At 39.4% G+C, this 24177-nt stretch overlaps 1 protein-coding gene across 2 annotated transcripts in view; it reads right to left on the bottom strand.

Moving 5' to 3' along the window:
* RCL1 (RNA terminal phosphate cyclase like 1) overlaps positions 1-24177 on the bottom strand; it is a 57691-nt gene that overhangs the window by 29015 nt on the left and 4499 nt on the right. For both annotated transcript variants that reach the window (XM_065879070.1, XM_065879069.1), the window contains exons 2-5: positions 14007-14078; positions 10815-10990; positions 5184-5258; positions 4115-4239 (exon numbers count right to left, since the gene is read on the bottom strand). In XM_065879070.1, the coding sequence (XP_065735142.1) occupies positions 4115-4239; positions 5184-5258; positions 10815-10990; positions 14007-14078 (448 nt within the window). The remainder of the gene's footprint in view (positions 1-4114; positions 4240-5183; positions 5259-10814; positions 10991-14006; positions 14079-24177) is intronic.

The following is a 24177-nucleotide window of genomic DNA, read 5'->3' on the forward strand; positions in this document are numbered from 1 at the left end:
ATTCTCCAGGATCACATGGTAGGTCACAGAACAAAGTCTCAACAAACTTAAGAAGGATGAAATCACCCCAAGTATCTTTTCCAACCACAATGGAATGAAACTAGATATCAATAACAGCAAGAAAATGGGAAAATTCAAATACATGAAAATTAGAAACATGCTTCTGAACAAATATTGGGTCAAAGAAATAAAAAAGGGAAATTAGAGCATATCTTGAGACAAATGAAAACAGAACAAACCAAAATTTATGAAATGCAACAAAAGGAATACTAAGAAGGAATTTTATAGTGATAAGCGCTTACATTCTTTCTACAAAAGAAGAAAGATCTCAAATAAACAGCCTAACTTTACACTAGAAAAAGAAGAAACCACATTCAAAGTTAGCAGAAGATCAGAGTAGATATAAATAAAATAGAAAAATGATAGGAAAAAAATCAACAAAACAGCTGATTTTTTGAAAAGATAAACAAAATTGACAAACCTTTAGCTAGACTAAGAGAAGACTCAAATAAGTAAAATCAGAAATGAAAGGAAACATTACAACTGATGCCACAGAAATTGAAAAAGATCACAAGGGACTATTATGAATGATTATATGCCAACAAATTGGACAACCTAGAAGAAATGAATAAACCTAATACCTATCAAGTCTGAATCAAGTACACAGAGCTTGAACAGACCAATTACATGTAAGGAGACTAAATCAGTAACCAAAACTTCCCAACAAAGAAAACCCCAGTACCAGATGGCTTCAGCAGATGAATCCACTGGTGAATTCTGCCAAACATTTAAAGAAGAATTAACATCGATCCTTCAACTTCTAAAAACTCAAACAGGAAAAACTTCCAAACTCATTTTCCAAGACCAGCATCACCAAAGCCAGACAAAGACAATACAAGAAAAGAAAACTATAGGCCAACATCTCTGATGAACATGGATGCAAAAAACCTCAACAAATATTAGCAAACTGAATTCAACAGCACATTAAAAGGATCATACACCATGATGGACTGGCACTTATCCCTGGGATGCAAGAATGGTTCAACAAATGCAAATCAATCAATGTGATACACCACATTAACAGAATGAAGGATAAGAATTACATCATTGTCTCAATAGTTGCAGAAAAAGCATTTGACAAAATTTAACATTCTTTCATGATAAAAACTCTCAACAGGGGCTTCCCTGGTGGCTCAGTGGTTGAGGGTCCGCCTGCCGATGCAGGGGACGTGGGTTCGTGTCCCAGTCCAGGAGGATCCCACGTGCTGCAGAGCAGCTGGGCCCGTGAGTCATGGCTGCTGGGCCTGCACATCTGGAGCCTGTGCTCCGCAATGGGAGAGGCCACAGCAGTGAGAGGCCTGCATACCACAAAAAAAAAAAAAAAACTCTCAACAAATTAAGCATGGAAGAAACTTACCTCAACACAATAAAGACCATATATGAAAAGCCCAAAGCTAACATCATCTTTAATGGTGAAAAACTGAAAGTTTTTCCTATAAGATTTAGAACAAAGCAAGGATTCCCACTCTTGCCACTCCTATTCGACATAGTACTAAAAGTCCTAGCCAGAGTAATTCGGCAAGAAAAAGAAAGAAAAGGCACCCGAACTGGAAAGGAAAAAGTAAAATTATCTGTTTGCAGATGACATGATCTTATATGTAGAAACCCTAAAGAATGGATCAAAAAAAAAAAAGAAAAATTATTAGAACTAATAAATGAATTCAATAAAGTTGCAGGATACAAAATCAACATACAAAAATCTGTTGCATTTCTACCCACTAACAACAAACTACCTGCAAAGAAAATCAAGGAAACAATCCTATTTACAATAGCATTAAAAAAAACCTAAACACTTAGGAATAAACTTCACCAAGGAAGCTAAAGACTTATACACTGAAAACTATAAAACACTGATGAAAGACATTTTAAAAGACTTTTTAAATGGAAAGACAGTCCATGTTCATGGGTTGGAAGAATTATTGTTAAAATGTCCATATTTTCCAAAGCAATCTGCAGATTCAATGCAATCCCTATCAAAATCCCAATGTTCTTTTTAATAAAAATAGAAAAAAACAATCCTAAAATTTACAAGGAACCAAAAAGGACTCCAAATAGCCAAAGCAATTTTGAGCAAGAAGAATAAAGCTGGAGGCATCACAGGTCCTGATTTCAAAATATGTTACAAAGCTACAAAAATCAAAACAGCATGTCACTGGCATAAAAACAGACATATAGACCAATAGAACAGAACAGAGGGCCCAGAAATAAACCTATGCATATCTGGCCACCTGATCTTCAACTAGGTTGCCAAGAATACACAATGGGGAAAGGATATTCTCTTCAATAACCAGTGTAGGGAAAACTGGATACCTACATGCAAAAGAATGAAACTGGACTCATCTTACACCACATACAAAGATGGACTCAAAATGGACTAAAGACAAACATAAGACTTGAAACTGTAAAACTAGAAGAAAACATAGTGGGAAGATTTTTAGCTTTGGCAATTATTTCTTGAATACCAAAACACAGGCAAAAGAAACAACAAAGTGAAAAGGCAACCTATGTAATGAGAGAAAATGTCTGAAATTCATATATATGATTAATACCCAAATATAAGACACTCATACAACTTAGTAGCAAAATAAACAGACAACCCAATTTAAAAATGGGCAAAAGACCTGAACAGACATTTCTCCCAAAAAGACATACAAATGGCCAACAGGAACATGGAAAGGTACTCAACAATCACTAATCACCAGGGAACTACAAATCAAAACCATACTGAGATATCACCTCACCCCATTAGGATGGCTATTATCAAAAAATAAATAAATAAATAACAGGTGTTGGTGAGAAAAGGGAATCCTTGTATACTGTTAGTGGGAATATAGGTTAGTGTAGCCACTATGGAAAACAGTATGGCGATTCCTTGAGAAATTAAAAATAGAACTAACCATTTGATCCAGCAATCCCACTTCTGGATGTATATCTAAAGGAATTGAAATCAGGATCTCAAAGAAATATACACACATTTCAATACTCTTTTCAGCATTATTCACAATAGCCAAGGCATGAAAGCAACCTACATGTCCATTGACAAACAAATGGATAAAGAAAATGTGATATTTGCATGCAATGGAATATTATTCAGCCTTAAAAAAGGAAATGCTGTCCTTTGTGACAACATGGGTGAACCTGGAGGACATTATGCTAAATGAAATAAACCAGACAAAGAAGAACAAATACTACATGATCCCATTTATATGAGGAACCTAAATAAGTCCTAGAGACCTACTGTACACTGTAATGCCTGTATTCTATACTTAAAAATTTGCTAGAAGGGTAGATCTTATGTTAAGTGTTCTTATCACAAAACAATTAAAATTTTAAAAATGTAAAATAATAAAGACGGTGAAAAGAAACTTTTGGAGGTGATAGATATGTTTATGGCACTGATCATGTTGATGGTTTCACAGGTATATACGTATCTCCAAATTCATCATGTTGTACACATTAAATAAATACAGCTTTTTGTATGTCAATCACACCTCAATAAAGTGGTTTTTAAAAAATAAATAAAAATAAATTAAGTATATAAATTATCATAGTGCACAAAGAGTAAGCACTTAATAAATGGCAGATGTTATTCATTATTATTCATTCCTCCCACATCTTCCAGACAAATTTGCTACTCTTTACTCTTAGCTCCCCCAACCCACTGCACATCATCTATATCACTTTACACATTATAGCAGAATTATGTGTTTGTATATTTGTTTCCTTCACCAGACGATGAGCTCTTCTGAGGGAGGAACTGCGATGCATTGGTGGCCCCCAAATCGAAGCCCTCAGGATAATGTCACATACACTGGAGCTGTTTGCTTAAGTGTTAACTGAAAAAATAAATGAATCAATCAGTCAATCTAGTTATGGTGAGGCAGGTAACAAAATATCCTATCTCAGCCAATAATTATAAATTAATTATTAAGACTCTTCCAAGATTGTTGTCTAAAATGTAAATAACCCTGGGAAGAAGTAAATCGTTATGAGTTATTCTTATCTTAGGGAGGCAAGAAAAAAATAAGAAATCTGAAGCAAATGCAAAGGATACGCCATTCCTCTGATACGTTTGATCTTTCCCGGATCTGTGAGCTGAATGGGCTTCAGGACCTTCCTTACAGGACATGAGAAAAACACTTCGCCTCCTCCTCCAGGGAGCATTCCCCGTCGCACAATCTGCACCAAGTGAGAAAGAAGAGGTGAGAGTTCAGTAGAGTGGATGACACCCAACCTGGCTGGTTTACACCAAGAATGACAACCACCATTAGAAAGCAGCAAGCTCTTTCATACACAACTTGTCAATCCCTTCAAGATGAACAGCACCTGATGTTAGCTCCACGGGGGCATGTGTTAAGCAAGGAGACTGTGTGGTATGTCGGAAAGAGCAGTGGACACAGAGCCTGCATGGCCCAGTCAAAGCCAGACAGGTCACTTCACCACCAGAACCTGTTTGTTCAACCTTAAAATGAGGGACTGGCCTAGTTCATCAGCTTGTCCCACTTCTTAACCATCAGGAACCCTTTTCTCCTTCTCTGGAATTAACTGATCTATCAAAACTCTACATTATTAAATAAAAATGAAGTCATTTTCCTTGTTTAAAAACATCATTTTAAAAAATAGAGATGCTAAACAGCTTAAGATATCCAGTGTTATCACATTGGATTGATGTAATTCCCTTAAATAGCAAACAAACAGATGCTTAAATTACTTCGACTAAGTTTTGAAAGTAACGTACTAAAAATTCTCAGGGACATTCACGTTGGGAGGCTCCGGACACAAATTAAGATAAATGATCTAGATCAGAGAGGCAGCATGGTCAGAATCCTGGCTCTACTACTTATTAGCTGAGTTGTTATGAGCCAAGGAATTAATACATGTAGAATGCTTACAACATCGCCTACCACGAAGTAAGTGCAGTATAACTGCTGGCTACTCCTGTCATTACTAAAGGGTCCCTTTCAGCTCAAAGTCTGCAATGTTTGGTTCATGAATCCTGTGGGTCTTCTAATAAATGGCGACTGCAAATGTGCCACACACATGTGAGGCATATAGCTCTTCCAATGAGTTGGTAAGAAAATCTTTCACACTGGTATATACCACTAACAATTGTACATTCTTACCTTTAACTCAAAGGATTCACCATCAATCCCAAACTGTTTCAATAGAGGGAGCGCTGTTGCCTTAAGAACATCAACCTGTAGAATTATTTCAGAAAAAAAAAAGCTTAGTTAAACCTTGAGAGATGGAAAGAAGAAAGAGCCCGCGAAGCAGGTGAAGGCTTAGCCTCCAGGTAGATGAAGCAGTCTAGTAAAGAGAAAAGAGGCTGGCTTACAACTGAGGGTGTGGGCCGGCTCTGCTCCCGAGTATAGACTGTGACTTTATAAGCCACTGGCTCTTGCGGGCCCCTTTTCCACATTTACAATATCATACACCTACCTTATGAGTCATCGTGAGCATCACGTGCACCAGGCAAAAAGCACCAAGAAACTGCTGGGCTCATAGAAAACAGAGACCTGTGCTCAGTCTTCATAAGTATAAACACTATGCAAGAAAATCACCTGTTTTAGTATTCTTTTTCCAACATGACTGTTGAATGTTTAGAGCTGGTGGCACTCGAGACTAAAGCAAATCAAATGAACTATTCAACCTAAGAGTCCTACCTAAGAATCCTGCTGACACCCACCACAAAGGCATTTAAAGGCGGTGATTCTACAAGGCAGCGAGGGCCTCGGGGGAAGGACAGCCTCAAACTGCACGAAGCAACACAAATCCCAGAGTGCAATGACAGCATCCACAGTTGATGACAAGACAGTGCCAAGTGTAACTGTTATCTCCTCCTCAATCAAAACCCCTTCTTGTTCATTTGTGGATTGCTCATAGAGGATAAGGTGACATTCAAATCAATGGCAACTTGCGAAAGAACAGCAATCCCTTGCTTGTTCCCAGTGGAACAAGAGATGTTTCTCGGCCCTGCGGGGGCTGACTCTATAGCAGGAGGCGCTGAGGGCACAAGTGGCCCAAGCAGAGGCTGCAGGGAAAAGCCCTGATCCTGGCCCAGGCTCTGTCTCCAGCTAGCTGCGTGGCCTCAAACAAGAAAATCTCAACTGTCTAAATTTGCTTGTCTCTGAGGTAAGGAGCTCAGCCTGCCTGTCTCCGAGGTGCTACCAACTCTAACGTGCTAAGGGTCAATAGAACGATACTCCAGCAAGGCTTTACAGCAGAGAATGCGCCCCAGCTAAATATTCTCATATCAGAAAATTAACCAGAGGTAGCAATGACCTATGAAGCCTAGGAACATGTTCAGCATGGATGAGGTGGGGCAGAAGTAGTTACTGGGAAAATTCATTAAAGATGAGCTGAGCTCATTTCAATTAAATATTAAAGCTACACACACCCACAAACTTAAAATATGCATTTGGGATTGCCAGAACCAAGATGAATCAGTCTAGGCTAGTGTTAAGGGCAGTTGGGGAGAAGGCCAAGCCAGATTCTGGAAAACGTGAGGGCTGCAAGAATGCAGGACACTCTTGCCCACATGACTCCTGGAACTAGGCAGCCTCCAGCTCTCTTGGGGAAGAGAAGCGCAAGAGAACAGAATATCCCTTCAGGTCATCCTACTTACACCTGGAGCCATAAAAGATGAGGTCAAATTGACTCTGAGGGTCAGCCAGGAGCCCAAGTGTAACTCCAGATGTGGTCCTGTCTCCTAAGTCACTCTCCATCTGACATGGAAGGCAGGCAACTCGGTTCGGTGTGACAATGGCTGGAAAAGCAGTTGTGGGCTGAAGCCCCACTCTGCCTCTTACCAGCTCTGAGACCTGGACATTACCTCCCCAAGGCCTTGGCTTCCTGCTGTATAAAGAGGGGCTGGACTGGACAAGTTCCACAGCCTCCCCTGGCTCCACACACTGGTTCTAGCAGGGCGAGGGTGGTCTGTAGGTTTTGCTTAACGGAAACTGGGCTGTGACTCTGTGCTCAGAAAGGCAGAAGTCTGACCCAAGTAGAAGCTCAGGGCAAAGGTGTCACCCTTACAGTCCAGTCAGTCAATCAACAGGTAAAAATATGATCAGGCCGCACCAAACAGAAAAAGGGAAGCAACCTGCTCTTCAGCTCCCTTGTCTGAAACAGTGATAAGAACACCCACCTCCCCTCACAAATCAAATAAATATGGATACAGACGTAAGTATACCTACAACAGTGCCCAGCACACAGAAGACTTCTTTACCCTTTCAGGACAGTACTAAAAAAGAATGGACTCTTCACACACCAACTGGCCAGCTGTTGGCACCAGTAAATATCTACTGCGGGCTCTAATATCAAATCACTGAGATTCAAAGGAGACCTCCTAGAAGTTTTCTTCTCAAAACTTCTCCCCATTTCCTATCTTTATGACTCCAAGGAAAAATGTCCCTACTCCTTTATACGGCACATCCCATCGCTGCCACTTTCAACTCTCATCCTTGTTGGATGTCTGCAGAGCTACCCTTATTAAATCCCCCTACCCATTTTTTTTTTTTTTTTTTTTTTTGCGGTACGTGGGCCTCTCACTGTTGCGGCCTCTCCCATTGCAGAGCACAGGCTCCAGACGCGCAGGCTCAGCGGCCATGGCTCACGGGCCCAGCAGCTCCGCAGCACGTGGGATCTTCCAGGACCGGGGCACGAACCCGTGTCCCCTGCATTGGCAGGTGGACTCTCAACCACTGTGCCACCAGGGAAGCCGCCCCTACCCTTTTTATTTCAACTCTTTCCTTCTCCATTACACCTTCGCCTCAGCCTACAAACAAGTCCAAGTTTTGTTCGTTTAAAAATTCCCAACCTCAGCTCTTAAGGAATCATCCTAGCTAACTTCTGGAAGAATCTCCTAACCTTCCATGGTTCTATTTCCTACTCATTCTGAACCTGTGCCTGCCCTTGCATTCCAATGGCACTGCTCTCTCAAAGGTCAATAAAACTTCTCACTACTGAATCTCCCTGCCCAATTCCAACTCAAATCCTGCAAAGATTGACTCTTGGATCATCTCTGGCTTCTCAGAATTCAATTCCTGCTTGGCTTCTCCAAATAATTCTATCTCCACAGTCACTGTCTGCAGCTCCTCTTCCCCAAACTGACACCTTACACACTTATTCATCTTCTTTATTATTCTCAGTCCCTGGAACCATGGGGCCAAAATTCTACTGCCCACAGAGGCCAAAAAGGGAAGTTAAATGAATGATGAGGTCAGCTAAGACCTGTATGCAGCTGAAGATCTCATGCCTCATCCAAAGAGGGCAGGTGCTCCTCAGCTCCAACAGATGGCTGTCGTGGAGAAATAGCCATCCAGCGCTGCCACACCAACCTACTACCATGTAAACTCCGGGGTTTCAAACATGAACAACCAATTCAGATACACACACCACCACCACTACCAGCACACTGTACAGGCCAAAGGAAAAACACCTGTCAGATTAACTGAGCCAAAAAGCCGCCACTGTTCAGTCTCGGCACTGGTCAATCTCGGTCTCCTAGGGAATGAAATGTCAGTAGGTAAGATCCTGATGACCTATCTCTAAGGCTCCAGACAATAATTTCCAACTTTCAACTGGACATCCCCTAGGGATGTCCCACCAATATCTCAGGAAACAGGACTAAAATCAAACACACCATCCATCACCCCACAATTTTCCTCTTTCTGATCACTATCCTTCAAGTCAACCAGGACAGAAATCATGGAGTTATTTATGATCCCTTCCTCCTATCCCATCTCCAATTAGTTATATAGTTATGAAGTCCCTCCCTCCACACTGCCCTTCATATCTGTCCCTACCCTTCCACTCCCCTCTGCATAATGTTCAAATCAGCTGACACCTCTGCAATTCATCCTTCTCTCAACCTCCATAGTTACCTTCCTAAAACCATGACTGACTCTGGGGCTTCCCTTCCTCCAGAAAGCCCTCCCTAGCCCTCAGCACTTTGCTTGTGCTTCTACCAGAGCCCAGAGGTATTCAGCTTTGTAGCCTCCCTAGCTGTGTTCACAGCTGTCCACCCCATGAGACCACGTTCCCTACGGGCAGAACTCATCGTATTCATCCTTGTGTGCAGACAGTAGATGTGGACATAAACTGATGGGGAAACCACACATTAAAGAGAAAGTTCAAAATGAAGAAGCCACAGGTTGAAGAAGTTACTCTTTATCCGGGATTAGATGTATTTATTTTATCCTGGGCTGGAGCCAGGTACTAACCAAGGTCACTTCAGTCATGCAGCTAGCAAAAGCAGAAAGTCCTGTGGCACGTGAAAACAAACAAACAAAAAAAGGTTTTTAATACTCTGCAAAAAAAAGAATTAAGTACCCTTTCTCGGGAATTCATCAATTAATCTTTGTCACTGTTAATATGTAAATTTTAATACTGCCAGTGATAAAAGCTTTTAAGATCACTGGCAATTACAGAAAGAGAACAAAACTGGGACACACGGTGCCAGCGTCTCCTGTCTGCTTCAGGGCCTTTTCCCAACATTCAAGGCACCTTCCCCCTCCCATCCCAATTGGAAATGGTAGAGATCTCCTCTCATACTTTTAACTGAAGGACCCATTTCCTAGAATCTTCTGGAAAAAAGCAATCATTTGAAATTACTTTAAAATTCTAAACAGTTTATGCAACATTCCTATACAGCTAAGAATTTCAGATCTTGCACTGTACTCAGGATCCTGAGAAGAGTTTATGCACCTGAATTCAAGAATTGGGGCATAATTCTCTTAATGCCTAAGAGCATATTAACTGTGTTTATACCCTAGTCAGTGCCCTGGTAAATACCAGCAGTCCCCACTTTGGGGCTAACTGCACCACCTAATTGGACTTCCCTGGTTAGGGAAGCCACACACTTTACATTCTGCCTCAGAAGCCACCCCTTCAGTGGTCTTGGTCCAATGTCTGCAGAGGTGAAGATAAGCGTCCTCAGTGGGAACTTCACGTCATGGCCCTCAGCTTGAAGACAGCTTCTCTGAACAGCAGAGGAGCCGAAGGGAGGGATCGTTGCCCCACTACGAGAGGCCTAAGGCAGGCCTGCTCTAATCAGTTAATCTCCCTCACCTTCTGCTTCACCCTCCCACACACACATACAAAACAAACCCATCCCAGACTGGCATTAAGACAGCTGTGGTAGCCACGATGACTACTCTATCTGTATATTAAGCTATCCTCCCAACACAGGCAGGAAAATTAGCACGCTTAATAAGAAGTGTGCTGGTGCCCCAAAACTAGCAACGCTCATATATACCTTCCCTGCCCTTGTGCCCTTTTTCTACACCTGCAGACTCTTCTCAGAAGAAGGAAGTCCTAAAGTGTATGGCTGAAGCCTGAGTCCAGTTCATGCTGCAGCAATGCCAAGGAGATGTTATTCTCGGCCTAAAATGTTGGTCTGCTGCCTTCCAACCTCAACCATCATACGACCTTTTGAAAATTCCACTCTCATGCACTTCAGCCAACAGAGTCATATTTCATGTCAACCACGATGAGACGGCAAGCATCTGTTCTGAAGGTTCTTAGACGTGACAACGAAAGGCACCTTGACGAACATTAACCATGGTGACTGAATGTGGTGATTATGAGTCTTGGCTCATCTCCCTCCTGGAGTGATCAACCTCTAAATTTCTAGGTAAATAACAAAACACTCTCTACAATACACCTGTGTGTTATCAGGAACTGGTTTCTCAAATGTTGGGTTGTGACAAGAGACAAATAAACTCACATCTTGGTATGGCCTCATTACTCACCGAAGGGTCCACCTGGTCATTGGTCACTCCTCGCAGAACTATTCTCAGCGGGTGCTTCATAAATGGAGCCAGGCAGAGAAGACTTTCCAGATAATACCCAATGCCGCGAAGGATGCTGCAGTCATGTTCCACAGACCCACCATACAAGAGGCCAGGCTGATAATATAAGGTGGTTCCTTACACCGGAGAAAAGAAAGTCAGCAGGAAAAAAAAACTTAGTGTCACAAAGGCAACGAAGGCAGTAAGTCCCAAGGGGAAAGTCTGGCAAGGGCATCCAAGAGAGTTCAAAATGCCATTCCTAAGAGTCCACATACTTCACTCCAAAAGCTGACTCATTACTGTCAAGCCCCTGTAACAATAATAAACTGTGAGCGTAATTTAATAAACAGTAATAAATTAAACCCCTCCCTGAGCCATCTGAACTGCCAAAGCCGTGGCAGGGCACAGAGGAGATATCCTAACAGGCACCCTAGTCTCCCAACAGCACACTCTCAGACTGTGCTGATGTGGGGTTTACAAGTGATGTTCTGAAACCATCATGCTGGCAATCAGCTGCTTCTAGGCCCAGGAAATGAAATTCCCCATATACCACACTCCCCAAACAAGGTACCTAGAGAAGGCAAGTACTTTATGGCACTCACTTCCATTAATAGTAGCTATTTTAATTTAATAGTAACAAATGGAAATGGCTAAAATTATTGAACAGCTTTAGTGGAAACTCTTTGTTATCTTTATTTATTCTTTCAAATATTCACATCATCTAAAAAATTTCTTACTAGGTTTACATATTAGAGGAAGAACCAAATAAAATAGATGATTCAGGGAGTATGAATAAGTGAACACAGTATTTTTGATGCTAATAATCTTTGGCCAATGTCTTCTGGCACAATTTACCAATAAAGAAATTTAACATTAGAGGAAGAACTATGTTTAGTCACCAAAAGAAAAGCAGCTCTGGGCTTCCCTGGTGGTGCAGTGGTTAAGAATCCGCCTGCCAATGCAGGGGACACGGGTTCAAGCCCTGGTCCTGGCCCTGGTCCCACATGCCACGAAGCAATTAAGCCCGTGTGCCACGTCTACTGAGCCTGCACTCTAGAGCCCACGAGCCACAACTACTGAGCCCGTGTGCCACAACTACTGAAGCCCGTGTGTCTAGAGCCCATGCTCTGCAGCAAGAGAAGCCGCTGCAATGAGAAGCCCACCCACCACAACGAAGAGCAGCCCCCGCTCACTGCAACTAGAGAAAGCCCGCACGCAGCAGCGAAGACTCAACACAGCCAAAAATAAATAGAATAAATTAAAAATAAATAAAAAGAACTAAAAAAAATTTTTTTAAATCCCTACATTCTTTAAAAAAAAAGAAAAGAAAAGCAGCTCTTAGGAGTTTCATAAAATAAATATAGGTTTTACTATATTAAAAACCAAAATCCCAACCATCACAATCAGAATCATATTCTGATCAAAGTGGGAAAAACTCTACATCGGTTATTCTAAATACTATTAAAGTCACAAAACAATCTTTCTTTTAGGTCAAAAATCTCTCCTTCCTCCCCCCCAGAAAAGACTCTACAACCACTGAACTCTGCAAATCTGTTATGCCTGCAAATTAACCAAATGATAAACTGACCAGATCATCAGAATGAAGGCTTCCCGGGGTGGGGGGAGCGGGGACAGACACATGAGGTGGAAAGAAGCAGGATCATGTAAATGTCTTATTTCTCAACCTAAGTTGTAGATATAACCAGAAAAGAATAGAACTACCTGCTCTCTGAATCACCAATAAAAATAGCTGAAAAAAATCCCCAGCAATTTCAAAGTAAACAAGCCAAGGAAGACTAAGGGAATCATAGCTTGCAAAGGGCATCTGATGTTTTATGCCTGAAACCTGCTACAGTTCAACAAGTCCCATGGCCACTTATGAAGCCAAGCTTGTCTTCTTTCTTAAGAGAGCCAACACACAGAAAAGTTCAGTTCCCTTTGTTGAATATATGAGCAAAGGCACATAGTAAATGGAGCCAAAGGATGCTTGCCATGATCGTCTAACAATGTAGATAAAAGAGTTTCTAGGGGGCTTCCCTGGTGGCGCAGTGGTTAAGAATCTGCCTGCCAATGCAGGGGACACGGGATTGAACCCTGGTCCGGGAAGATCCCACATGCTGTGGAGCAACTAAGCCCATGAGCCACAACTACTGAGTCCGTGTGCCACAACTACTGAAGCCCACGCACCTAGAGCCCCTGCTTCGCAACAAGAGAAGCCACCACAATGAGAAGCCTGCACACCACAATGAAGAGTAGCCCCTGCTTGCCACAACTAAGGAAAGCCCGCGTGCAGCAACAAAGACCCAGTGCAGCCATAAATTAATTAATTTATTTTTTTATTTTATTTTTTAAAAAAAGTTTCCAACAGCAAAAAAACCAAAACCAAACAAACAAACAAAAACACTCAGACAAAAAACTAGAAACAACCTAAATGTTTATCAGTAGGGAACAGTTAAATAAGTTATCATGCTTCCATACGGTAGAATACAATATAAGGCCCACTGAAATACTGAGATGGACCTGCATGTGCCTGGCAAGAAAATTCCCTGAGACATCTGTGCTAATGAAAAAAACTGGCTGCAGAACAACATGAAGAGCATGACCCTGTTGATGGTTTGACATACAAAAGTGCCCACGTAAGCAAATGCACATAAAGGAGACCAGGACACAGTCCCCACACTGTGACCACCGCTGCCCCTGGGAGAGAGAATGGAAGAGGAAACAGGGTGAAGGGATTTTTCACATTTTTTGCATATACTTGTATAAACTTACTTTAAAAGACAAAATAAAACAAAAAAATTCAGCACATACAACTACCTCAGACAGTTTGTTAGAAGATTTTATTGTGACAACATAAGTTAAATGGACATTGAAAAGTTGTATATAAAAGGTATAAAGTGTTTTTATTGTTTAAAAAGAAGAGGTGCTCGTCTGTTGATCTGAAATTTTCACTCTTCTAACTTACTTAAATCAAGTGTATTCTCCTTAAATTGGCAGATTTCACATACCATCTCCAGACAATTGTATCACAGATAGGAAACTGGGTCTTTCCATCCAAATACAATATTTATACCATCAAAAAGAGTGAATAACAGAGGAATATTTAAGTATTACATGTAGGTGCTTTCAGGAATGGGAAGAAAAGGAGCTTACCTGTTTGGTTTATTTCAATTCGAGAACCATTAGTTATTTTGTCCAACAGCCTTATGAAGCTGGCTTCAAAATCTGTGGGGAGAAAAGAAAACAGATTGGCCTCATGCTAGGTCACCATTTCCAGAGCACATCCTATTCAAGTACTGCAGTGCGGGGTAGGTTACTTCCGGCATCATACCTGGGTTCTTCTCAGGACCTGGGTGGCTCACTGGCTAAGGAATCTGAAGCAGTTGAAAAGCACTGACTAGCATATATATGTTTAGTAGAACTATTAGAAACAACTCAGGTTTCGTATTTCACCAAAAAATAGCAATTCTACCAGCAATCTAATGGGATATTAATTTTAGCAGAGTAACACCCACCTGTCCTCCTAACCTCAGGAGTGTGTGCCAAATAAGGGAGAAAGAACAGAAAGTAGGAAAGAGTTTTAAACTCAAATTCTTACTTGCCGCAGAACACCTGACAAGGAAAATTAAATCGAGGACCACCCTTCAGTCTCAGAGGCAGTAAGAGGTTACCGTCTCTCCCATTCAACAAAGCATCCCTGGCTCCTTTCCTCTATCGTTTATTGATCTAAAAGCTATCTAATCAGTTCAGTTTTTAGTTTTATTACAAAGGTGACTGAATATACAGTATTACTGCCACCTTATTAATGCATGAAAAAAGACTGGAAGAAAAAATACAAAATGTTAATAAATAGGTTTCTCTTCATAGTAGGATTTTATATGAATTTAGTCTTTTGTTTAAATTTTAATGTATAAATTTGCTTCAACTACTTTTATGAATAAATTGTTATCTAGAATATAAAAGCTGGTTATTCTTTACAAGGTGGGGGAGGGTAGATTTTAAATGTGAAATATGGGAAGAGGTAGAGTGAAGACTCAGGATTAAACATCCTCTGTCCTCCTCAGTAGATTTTACACACACACACACACACACACACACAGGCTTTCGCTTCAACCTCCCTCCCATGAACGGGGACAAGGAAGACCAAGTCTTCTGCACAGAAGGCATGGTGACTGCATGACACTTTCAGGCAGTTCCTACTCCTACAATAGACTAGCAGAGTTTGAGAGCACAGACCTTAGAAGTCACCTAAACTGATCCCAAAGGGTGAAGCAGATCGACTAAGCAATTCCCATCTACCTGCTCTGTTACTTAACACTGTCCCATAACTCCTGTCATAGCAGATTCTGCAATCTGTACAAAGAGCACTGGGCCAGAAGTCAGAGAAACTCCCTTAAGTCCTGAAACAAGGCATAATGGCTAATAACAGCAGCTGTGTATTAATGCTTACCTATGTAATCCTTATAACCAGTAAGCAGGAAGTGTTTCCCATTTTACAGAAGGCTGAGGCCCAAGAATGCCCTCTAGCTTGCCCTGGTTAAACAACTGGCAAGTGGCAGAGCCAGGATTTGAACTCAAGCCTGCCCTTCTCCAAAGTCCATGCCCTGAACCACACCATAACTCAGTTTAATCCCTCAGAGTCAACCTCTTCCTCTAGAAAATTATGGTACCTTTCAACTGTAGGCAATGATTTAACTGAAGGACCCTGCAGATGATTTAATAAGTTCCCAGTCTACATTTATTTTTAATGAAATTAGAAAAGAATAAACAATATCAGAGTTACATAGTAAGGGTGCTGTTTATGAAATTTTAGTCTCAGTTTTACATATACTTGTATGTGTATTAGGTTGTGGTATAAGTAGCAACACAAAAGTTCAAAAGTAACTCAACTACAAAATCTAACTAGAAATGCTTTCTATGGTCTTTTTATATAGAATATTCTATGTTTTTAAAAAGTAGGCATGATCTATATAACACAATGCCACTTTCTACTTATGTTTACAGAAAATGCAAGGTATTCTGCACAAAAAAGGAAAACCCTTGATTTGCTCAAGCTTTCACAGTGCCTAAATGGGAGACAGGAGCAAGCATTTATGAATAAAGCCAAAGATTATCAACTCCATAGCTTTTACAGTCTAGGAAAGAAAAGAAAACAAAATTACTTTAGAAGTAGTTTTTTTCTGCTGTTTTTTTTTTTTTCTTTTTGTAATCCACAGGGGCTCTTGAGCATGAACATAATTAAAAACGCCCAGCAGAGGAACATGAGTAGAAAGAGAATGGGCACCTGAAGAGACCTCCAGGCAGGACCATCCCCTGGTCACAGTAAACAGGTTCTTCAGAAGCAGTACTTCAAAGAACCAACACAGAGCTAGTTCCAGAATCCTGGTAACAGTGAAGATACAGCTGCATCACCTGGTATGAAAAAGATCTCAAGTTCACCTAATAATAGTCATACTGAAGTGTCAAACTTCATTAAGACAAGATGTATAGGATTCCTTGCCCCTTCACTTCTTCAAGACTGCTCCTAAGAGTACAGAACGTCAGATATCTAACAACATTAGGAGGAAAAATCCCCAAAATAAGCACAAGCACAATTTTACCGGATGGTTTAGGAATACATAATTAGGTTACACAGCTAGAAAGAGAATCAACATGAAGACCATAATGGTCAGGAGACTGGCTACCATTAGGGGCATGGAAGGGAGTGGTGAATGAAAGAGGCACACAGGTGTGCACAATGTTCTATTTCTTGAACTGGATGGGATCACACAGATGTTCATTTTATAATCCTATAAGACTAGTTTTATGTCTTATGAATTTTTTATGTTATTGTATTTCATATTTTAAACAAATCTGTACTATCAGGACCATCAGTTTCGGGATTTTTAAAATACTAACTCCTATACCTACTGCCCTCCCCCCTTCCCTAGCCCCCAAAGAAGTGAACGCATCATTTCTTTAAAGGGGCTGGTAACTTCTAGAAGACTTAGTGGTGGTCATCAACCCGACCCATTCCTCACTAAGAAAGGCAAAACCATGTCTCCAAGAAGGGGAGCAAGAGAAGGAATACAATCTAAAGATCTATACTTTATAACAAGATCTATACTATAAAAACAAGGATTTTTTTTTAAAAAAAATCTCAATAAGCACTTTCACTTAAAAGTATTGTAACACAACTCAAATTCTAGAAATATTAGTCTGCTTAAATAAATTATGACACATATACATACCAGAACACACTGCTTCTATAAAATGAATAAGTTTTTTTTTATATACTGATATGAAACATCTCCATAGTATACTGAGTGGAAAAAAAGTAAGATGCAGATGGCCTTTGAGAAAGGAAAAAGTGTGTACTTGCTTATTTATGGGAAAAACAGCCCTGAAAAGAAACACAACAAACCAACGACACTGTTTGCTTCACAGGGAAAGAAAATTGGGAAAGAGACAGACAGACAAACAGAGACAGACTTTGTAAACCATTTTGTTCCCTTTGAATTTCATGTCATGTGTACGCGTTTTAAAAAAATACATAAAAATTAAATTGAAAAATACAAATAAAGGTATTGTAACAATTTAAAGAGCCAATAAACAATGCTCTCATTAAATAGCCTATGAAAGATATTTATAATACAATATAGCCATTATTTTTTTTAAACTGCTTAATTACATAGGGAAACGTTCACACTATATTAAGGAAAAAAATTTTAAGCAATATATACAGTGTGACTTCAATTTCATTAGAGATAACTAAAAGGTAAGACAGCAAACTATTAACACATGAAATTAGGAGTCATTATTTTCATCATTAAATCCCAAAAGGCAGAAATTACATATACCCAAGTCTCAGAATAAATTAAAAGATGTTTGCTCACTTGAAAATAAGGTACATATAAAAAATTTACGTATTTTATGTAATTATGCATAATGTGATAGATAATAAATTATATTTTAATTTAAAGAAATATTTACACAACATCTTTCCTAAATTATGAATAGGTCAAGAAAAATACATTAAAGAGACATATCAATTTTATCAAAATATATGGGGGTCTACAAAAGAAAAACTTACCACTCTAAACACTTTAGTAATTAAGAAAAAGAAAAGCAAGAGAACAATGAACTGAGATTTTAGAAATGGAACAAAATTTCAAGCTAAAAAATAAATGACAGGGGCTTCCCTGGTGGCGCAGTGGTTGGGAGTCCACCTGCCGATGCAGGGGGCGTGGGTTCGTGCCCCGGTCCAGGAGGATCCCGCATGCCGCGGAGCGGCTGGGCCCGTGAGCCATGGCCGCTGGGCCTGTGCGTCCGGAGCCTGTGCTCCGCAACGGGAGAGGCCACAGCAGTGAGAGGCCCGCATACCGCAAAAAAATAAATAAATAAAAAATAATAAAAAATAAATGACAATAATAATCTCAAAAGAAAAGATAAACAAAATGGAAAACATAGCAGAAAAAAAGCTAATTCATTGAAAAAATACAACACAAATCAATATCCTCATTCATTTGTAAAAGGAAAGAAAATATGAATTAATAAAATAAAAAATATAATTAATACAAAAGATTGAGAGCTTTTATGGTAGACTATTCTCTATTATTTACTGACACATTTGGAATTAAAATGGATGGTTATGTAAAAAGATAACAAATCAAAACCGATAAAACAAATTTTAAAACAGGCACAAAAAGATAAACCCAAAACAAAGGGAATGCGAAAATTTATCAAGTAATAAACAGAAAAGAGCACTGATGAAGTTATTTAAACATAGATAGCGTACATAAATTGTGACGTATTAATAAAATGTAGTATCATGACACAGCAATGAAAATCCACAAACTATTGCTGCTACAACAAAGATGCATCTCACAAAAACAATACAGAATTAAAGGCAGACACACACAAAATATGTACTCTATGACTCCACCTATATAAACCATGGTTAATATTTTAGAAACCTAATCTATGTTGTAAAAAGTCAATTTAATGTTTACGCTGGGGATGGGAGGAAATGGTGTGACTGGAAGCAAGCATGAGAGGGGTTTTGTGGGTTGCTGGTCATGTTTTATTTCTTGACATGCATAATGGCTACCTGGGTATATCCACTTAGTCATAATTCATCAATTCATTAAGCTTGTGCACTTTTCTTAATGTGTAGTATAATTTGATAAGTTTATTTTAAAACATCAAGTTCAAAGTAATAACATCTTTTAAAATATGAGAAAAGCAAAGAAACCCAATCATCTCTCAAATTTACCATGACACTAGAAATGTGATTAAATATATCTCAAAAAAACACAGTGTCACTACAAGGAAGAAATAACAATTGAGGGAAAGGCTATCTTACCAATTAAGCAAAAGGATTTCACACACTTTGATTTGACCCCACATTCCCATTTTTTATTTTAAAGCATAATTTTTGACCTGCCAATTCCACATCTAGAACTCTATCCCACAGAAATAGAAATATGCTAGACTATTGCACAAAATTTTTTTTTACTGCTGCTTTACATATAATAATCATCACTGAAGGTTACTTTTTTGCCCCATACCTTCAAATTTTCCTAGATATTTTATTTTGCTTATGTAAAAACCTGTAAAAGAATTGAACTCAACAAAGGGCAACTTATTTCTCTGATTTATGCTGTTTTTACCACCTTCAAGTTTCCTATATTTGTATCCAGTATCTTCAGTTCTAGTCCTTTCCTTTCTCTAACCTAACCTTTCTCTAACACTAAAGCACTAGAGTATTTCCTCCACCTCAGGAAATTACTAAAGATGCAGCAGGACATTACATAATAATAAAAGGGCCAATCCACCAAGAAGACAGAGCAAGCCTAAATGCACCAAACAATGAAGGTGCAAAATATATAAAACTAAAACTGTTCAAAATGAAAGGAGAACTCAACAATGCCATCAACCAACAGAATCCAATCAACATTTATAGAACACCCAACTCACAACAGCAGAATATACATTCTTTCCAAGAGCCCCTGGAACATACATGAAGATAGACCAAATCTTAGGCCATTAAAAAACATCAACAAATTTAAAGTAATTGAAATGAATACAGAGCATGTTCTCCAAAAATAATGAAATCAAACTGAAATCAATAACAAAATGATAACTGGAAAATATACCCACACTTGGAAGTTAAACAACACACTTATAAATAATCCATGGATCAAAGAAAAAGTCTTTTTTTTTTTTTTTTTTTGTGGTACGCGGGCCTCTCACTATTGTGGCCTCTCCCGTTGTGGAGCACAGGCTCCGAAAGCGCAGGCTCAGCGGCCATGGCTCACGGCCCCAGCCGCTCCACGGCATGTGGGATCTTCCCGGACCGGGGGACGAACCAGTGTCCCCTGCATCGGCAGGTGGACTCTCAACCACTGCGCCACCAGGGAAGCCCTCAAAGAGGAAGTCTTAAAGGCAAAAACACATTGAACTGAATGAAAATTAAAACATGCCATATCAAAATTTGTGGGACACAGCTAAACCAGTCTTGAGAGGGAAGTTTATTGCACTAAATGCCTACATTAGAAAAGAGAAAAGGTTTCCAGTAATCTGTCTCACCTCAACTTAGAAAATGCACAAAATAAATCCAAAGGAAGTGAAGGAAAAAATAAAAATAGCAGAAACAGATGAAACTGAAAACAGAAAAATCAGTGAAACAGATGGCTCTTTAAAAAGATAAATAACATGACAAACCTCTAGCAAGACTGAAAAAAAAAAAAGACACAAATCAACATGAGGAAACAGAGAGTATCACTACAGATCCTGCAGACATCAAAAGGATAATAAGGGAATACTATGAACTCTACATATATAAAACAATTTAGATGAAATGAACCACTTCTCCAAAAAACACAAACTACCACAACTCATCAAATGAAATGGATAATTTAAATAGCCCTATCACCTATTTCAATTCAGGAAATTGAAAGCATATTTTTTAAAACTCCCCAAAAATATATCTCTAGGCCTTTATAGTTTCATTGGAGAATTCTACCAAATGTTTAAAGCACTAAAATCAATTCTACACAATCTCTTTTAGAAGACCAAAAGGAAACTGTTTCCAATTCATTTTAAGCTAGTATTATTCTAGTTTAAAATACCAAAACCAGGGCTTCCCTGGTGGCGCAGTGGTTGAGGGTCCGCCTGCCGATGCGGGGGACACGGGTTCGTGCCCCGGTCTGGGGGGATCCCGCATGCCGCGGAGCGGCTGGGCCCGTGAGCCATGGCCGCTGAGCCTGCGCGTCCGGAGCCTGTCCTCCGCAACGGGAGAGGCCACAGCAGTGAGAGGCCCGCGTAACGCATAAAAAAAAAAAAAAAAAAAAAAAAAAAAAAAAAAAAAATAAAATACCAAAACCAGACAAAGACAGTACAAAAAAGAAAACTACAAATCAGTATAACTTATGAATATATACCCAAAAATCTTTAACAAAATGTTAGCAAATAAAATCCAGCAATATAGAAAAAGAATTACACACCATGAACAAGTGGGGTTTATACCAGGAATGCAAGGCTGCTTCAATATTTGAAAATCAACCCATGCAATATACCATATTAACAGACTAAAGAAGAACAATCACATGATCACATCAACTGGCGCAGAAAAAGCATTTGACAAAATACAACACTCATTCACACACACACACACACACACACACACACACAAATCTTAGAAAAATAGGAATAGAAGAGAATTTCCTCAACTTGATTAAAAAAACATCTAAAAAAATATACAGCTAACATACTTTGTGGCAAAACAGTGGACACTTTCTCCTTAGGATAGGGAACAAGGTAAGGAAGCTTGCCCTCATTACATTTATTTAACATAGTCCTAGAAGTCCTACCCACTGCAATAAGGGGGAAATAAAAGCCATAACGTTCAGAAAAGAAGAAATAAAACTGTTCCTATTTGCAGATGACATGACTGTTTACATAAAAAAATCCCAAAGAATCTAACAACAACAGCAAAAACACACACTTAGAACTTTTAAGTAGGGGACTTCCCTGGTGGCACAGTGGTTGAGAATCTGCTTGCCAATGCAGGGGACACAGGTTTGATCCCTGGTCCAGGAAGATCCCACATGCCATGGAGCAACTAAGCCCATGTGCCACAACTACTGAGCCCATGCGCTGCAACTACTGAAGCCTGCACTCCTAGAGCCCACGTTCCACAAGAGAAACCACCACAATGAGAAGCCCGCATACTGCAACAAAGAGTATCCCCTGCTCGCCACAACTACAGAAAGCCTGCACGCAGCAACAAAGACCCAATGCCGCCCCCCAAAAAATGAACTTGTAAGTAAATTCAGCAAGGTTGCAGAACACAAGACAAACATCCCAAAAAAATGAATTGCATTTCTATATACTACCAATAAACACATGGAGACCAAAATTTTAAATTAGATACCCTTTACAATTGCTCAAAAAAGTGAGACATTTAGGTGTAAATTAACAAAACATGTACAGGACTTATATGCTAAAAACTACACAATGCTGATGAAAGAAAACAAAGATCTAAATAAATGGAGAGATATACTATGTTTATGAATTGGAAGACTCAAATACAGTAAAGATGGTAACTCTCCCTAAGTTATCATATAGGTTTAACACAGCTCCTGTCAAATCCTAACAAGATTTTTTTTGTATAGATGAAGACAAGATTATTCTAAACTTTATATGAAAAGGCAAAGGAACTAGAATAGCTAAAACAATCATGAAAAATAAGAATAAAGTTGGAGGGATCAGCCTACCCAAATTCAAAATTTATTATATACATATAGTAATCAAGACAGTTGTGGTACTGACAAAGGGATAGACATATAGATTAGTGGAACAGAACAGAGAATCCAGAAAGAGACCCACAGAGTATGCCCAACTGGTTTTTTACAAAGGTGCAAAAGTGATTAAATGGAAGAAAGATAGCCATTTCCACAAAGGGTGCTAGAGCAGTTGGACATCCATAGGCAAAAAAAAATGAACATCGACCTAAGTTTTAAACCTCATACAAAAAAAATTAACTTAAATATAAAATATAAAACTTTTAGGAAAAAAAAGAAAACCTTCAGGATCTAGGGCTAGGCAAACAGTTCTTAACACCAAAAGCACAAGCAATAAAAGAAAACTTTGATAAATTCTATTTCATTAAAACTTTCCCTCTGCAAAAGACCATGTTAAGAGAAAAAAAAGACAAGCCATAGAGTGGGATAAAATACTAGGAAACCACATATTTGACAAAGGACTAGATCATGTAAAGAACTCTCAAAACCTAACAGAAAAAGAAAACAATCTTACTAGAAAATGGCAAAAGACATGAAAAGTTGTTTAATATCATTAGCCATCAGGAATATGCAAATTAAACTAGAAGACAGCAGTACACACTAATCAGAATAGCTAAAATTAAAAATAGTGACAACACCAAATGCTGGCAAGAATGCAGAGAAACTGAATCATGCCTACATTGCTGGTAGGAATATAAAATCTACACTTATCATTAGTATAGTCGTCAGGCCTCCCCCAATTCTAGTTATCAACAACTTTGAGTCCCAAACAATACTGAAATAAAGTATAGGTGCATCCTTGTGGTATAACAAGAAATGTATTTGGTCTTTGTTCCTGGCACAGAGCTCCTAAAACACCAGAAAGTTCCAGAGCCACAGGAGCCTCTTTTAAGTTATTCATATACAGAGGCCCTTTTGAGCACACCTGACTTTATGCTATGAGTTGACTTAGGGTGGAGCCCCTAGACAGCCTCAGGATGGGGCCAATCACCAGAAAAACCAAATGATTAGAGGATTGGAACTTTCAGTCCTACTCATTGACTTCTGCGGGGGTGGGGGGGTGTCAAGGTGTGCCTAGAGATTAAGCCCTATAAAAACTCTTGAACAAGGAGAGAACTTCCAGGTTGGTTTAAAAAAAAAAAAAATCCACATTCTGAGAGAGTAACAAAACCCTGTTTCACAATAACAGAAGCTCCTGTTTCAGGACTCTTCTGGACCTGGCCCTATGTACCTCTTCATCTGGCTGTTCATCTGTATCTTTTACAATATCCTTATTGTAAACTGGTAAATGTAAGTAAATGTTTCCCTGAGCTTCATGAGACATAATTTTAGCAAAATATCAGATCCCAGGAGGCGGTCTGGGAAACCAGAGGTATGAGTGACCTGGACTTACGACTGGGACTTGTGACTGGCACCTGAGGGGGTGGAGGGCAGTCTTGTGGGATTGAGCCCTTAACCTGTGGGATTTGATGCTATCACCACAGAGACAGTGTCAGAATTGAGTTAAATTTGTAGGACACCAGTGAACATCCACTGAG

Source organism: Phocoena phocoena, chromosome 6 (genome assembly GCF_963924675.1).
Source record: "Phocoena phocoena chromosome 6, mPhoPho1.1, whole genome shotgun sequence".
NCBI lineage: Eukaryota > Metazoa > Chordata > Mammalia > Artiodactyla > Phocoenidae > Phocoena > Phocoena phocoena.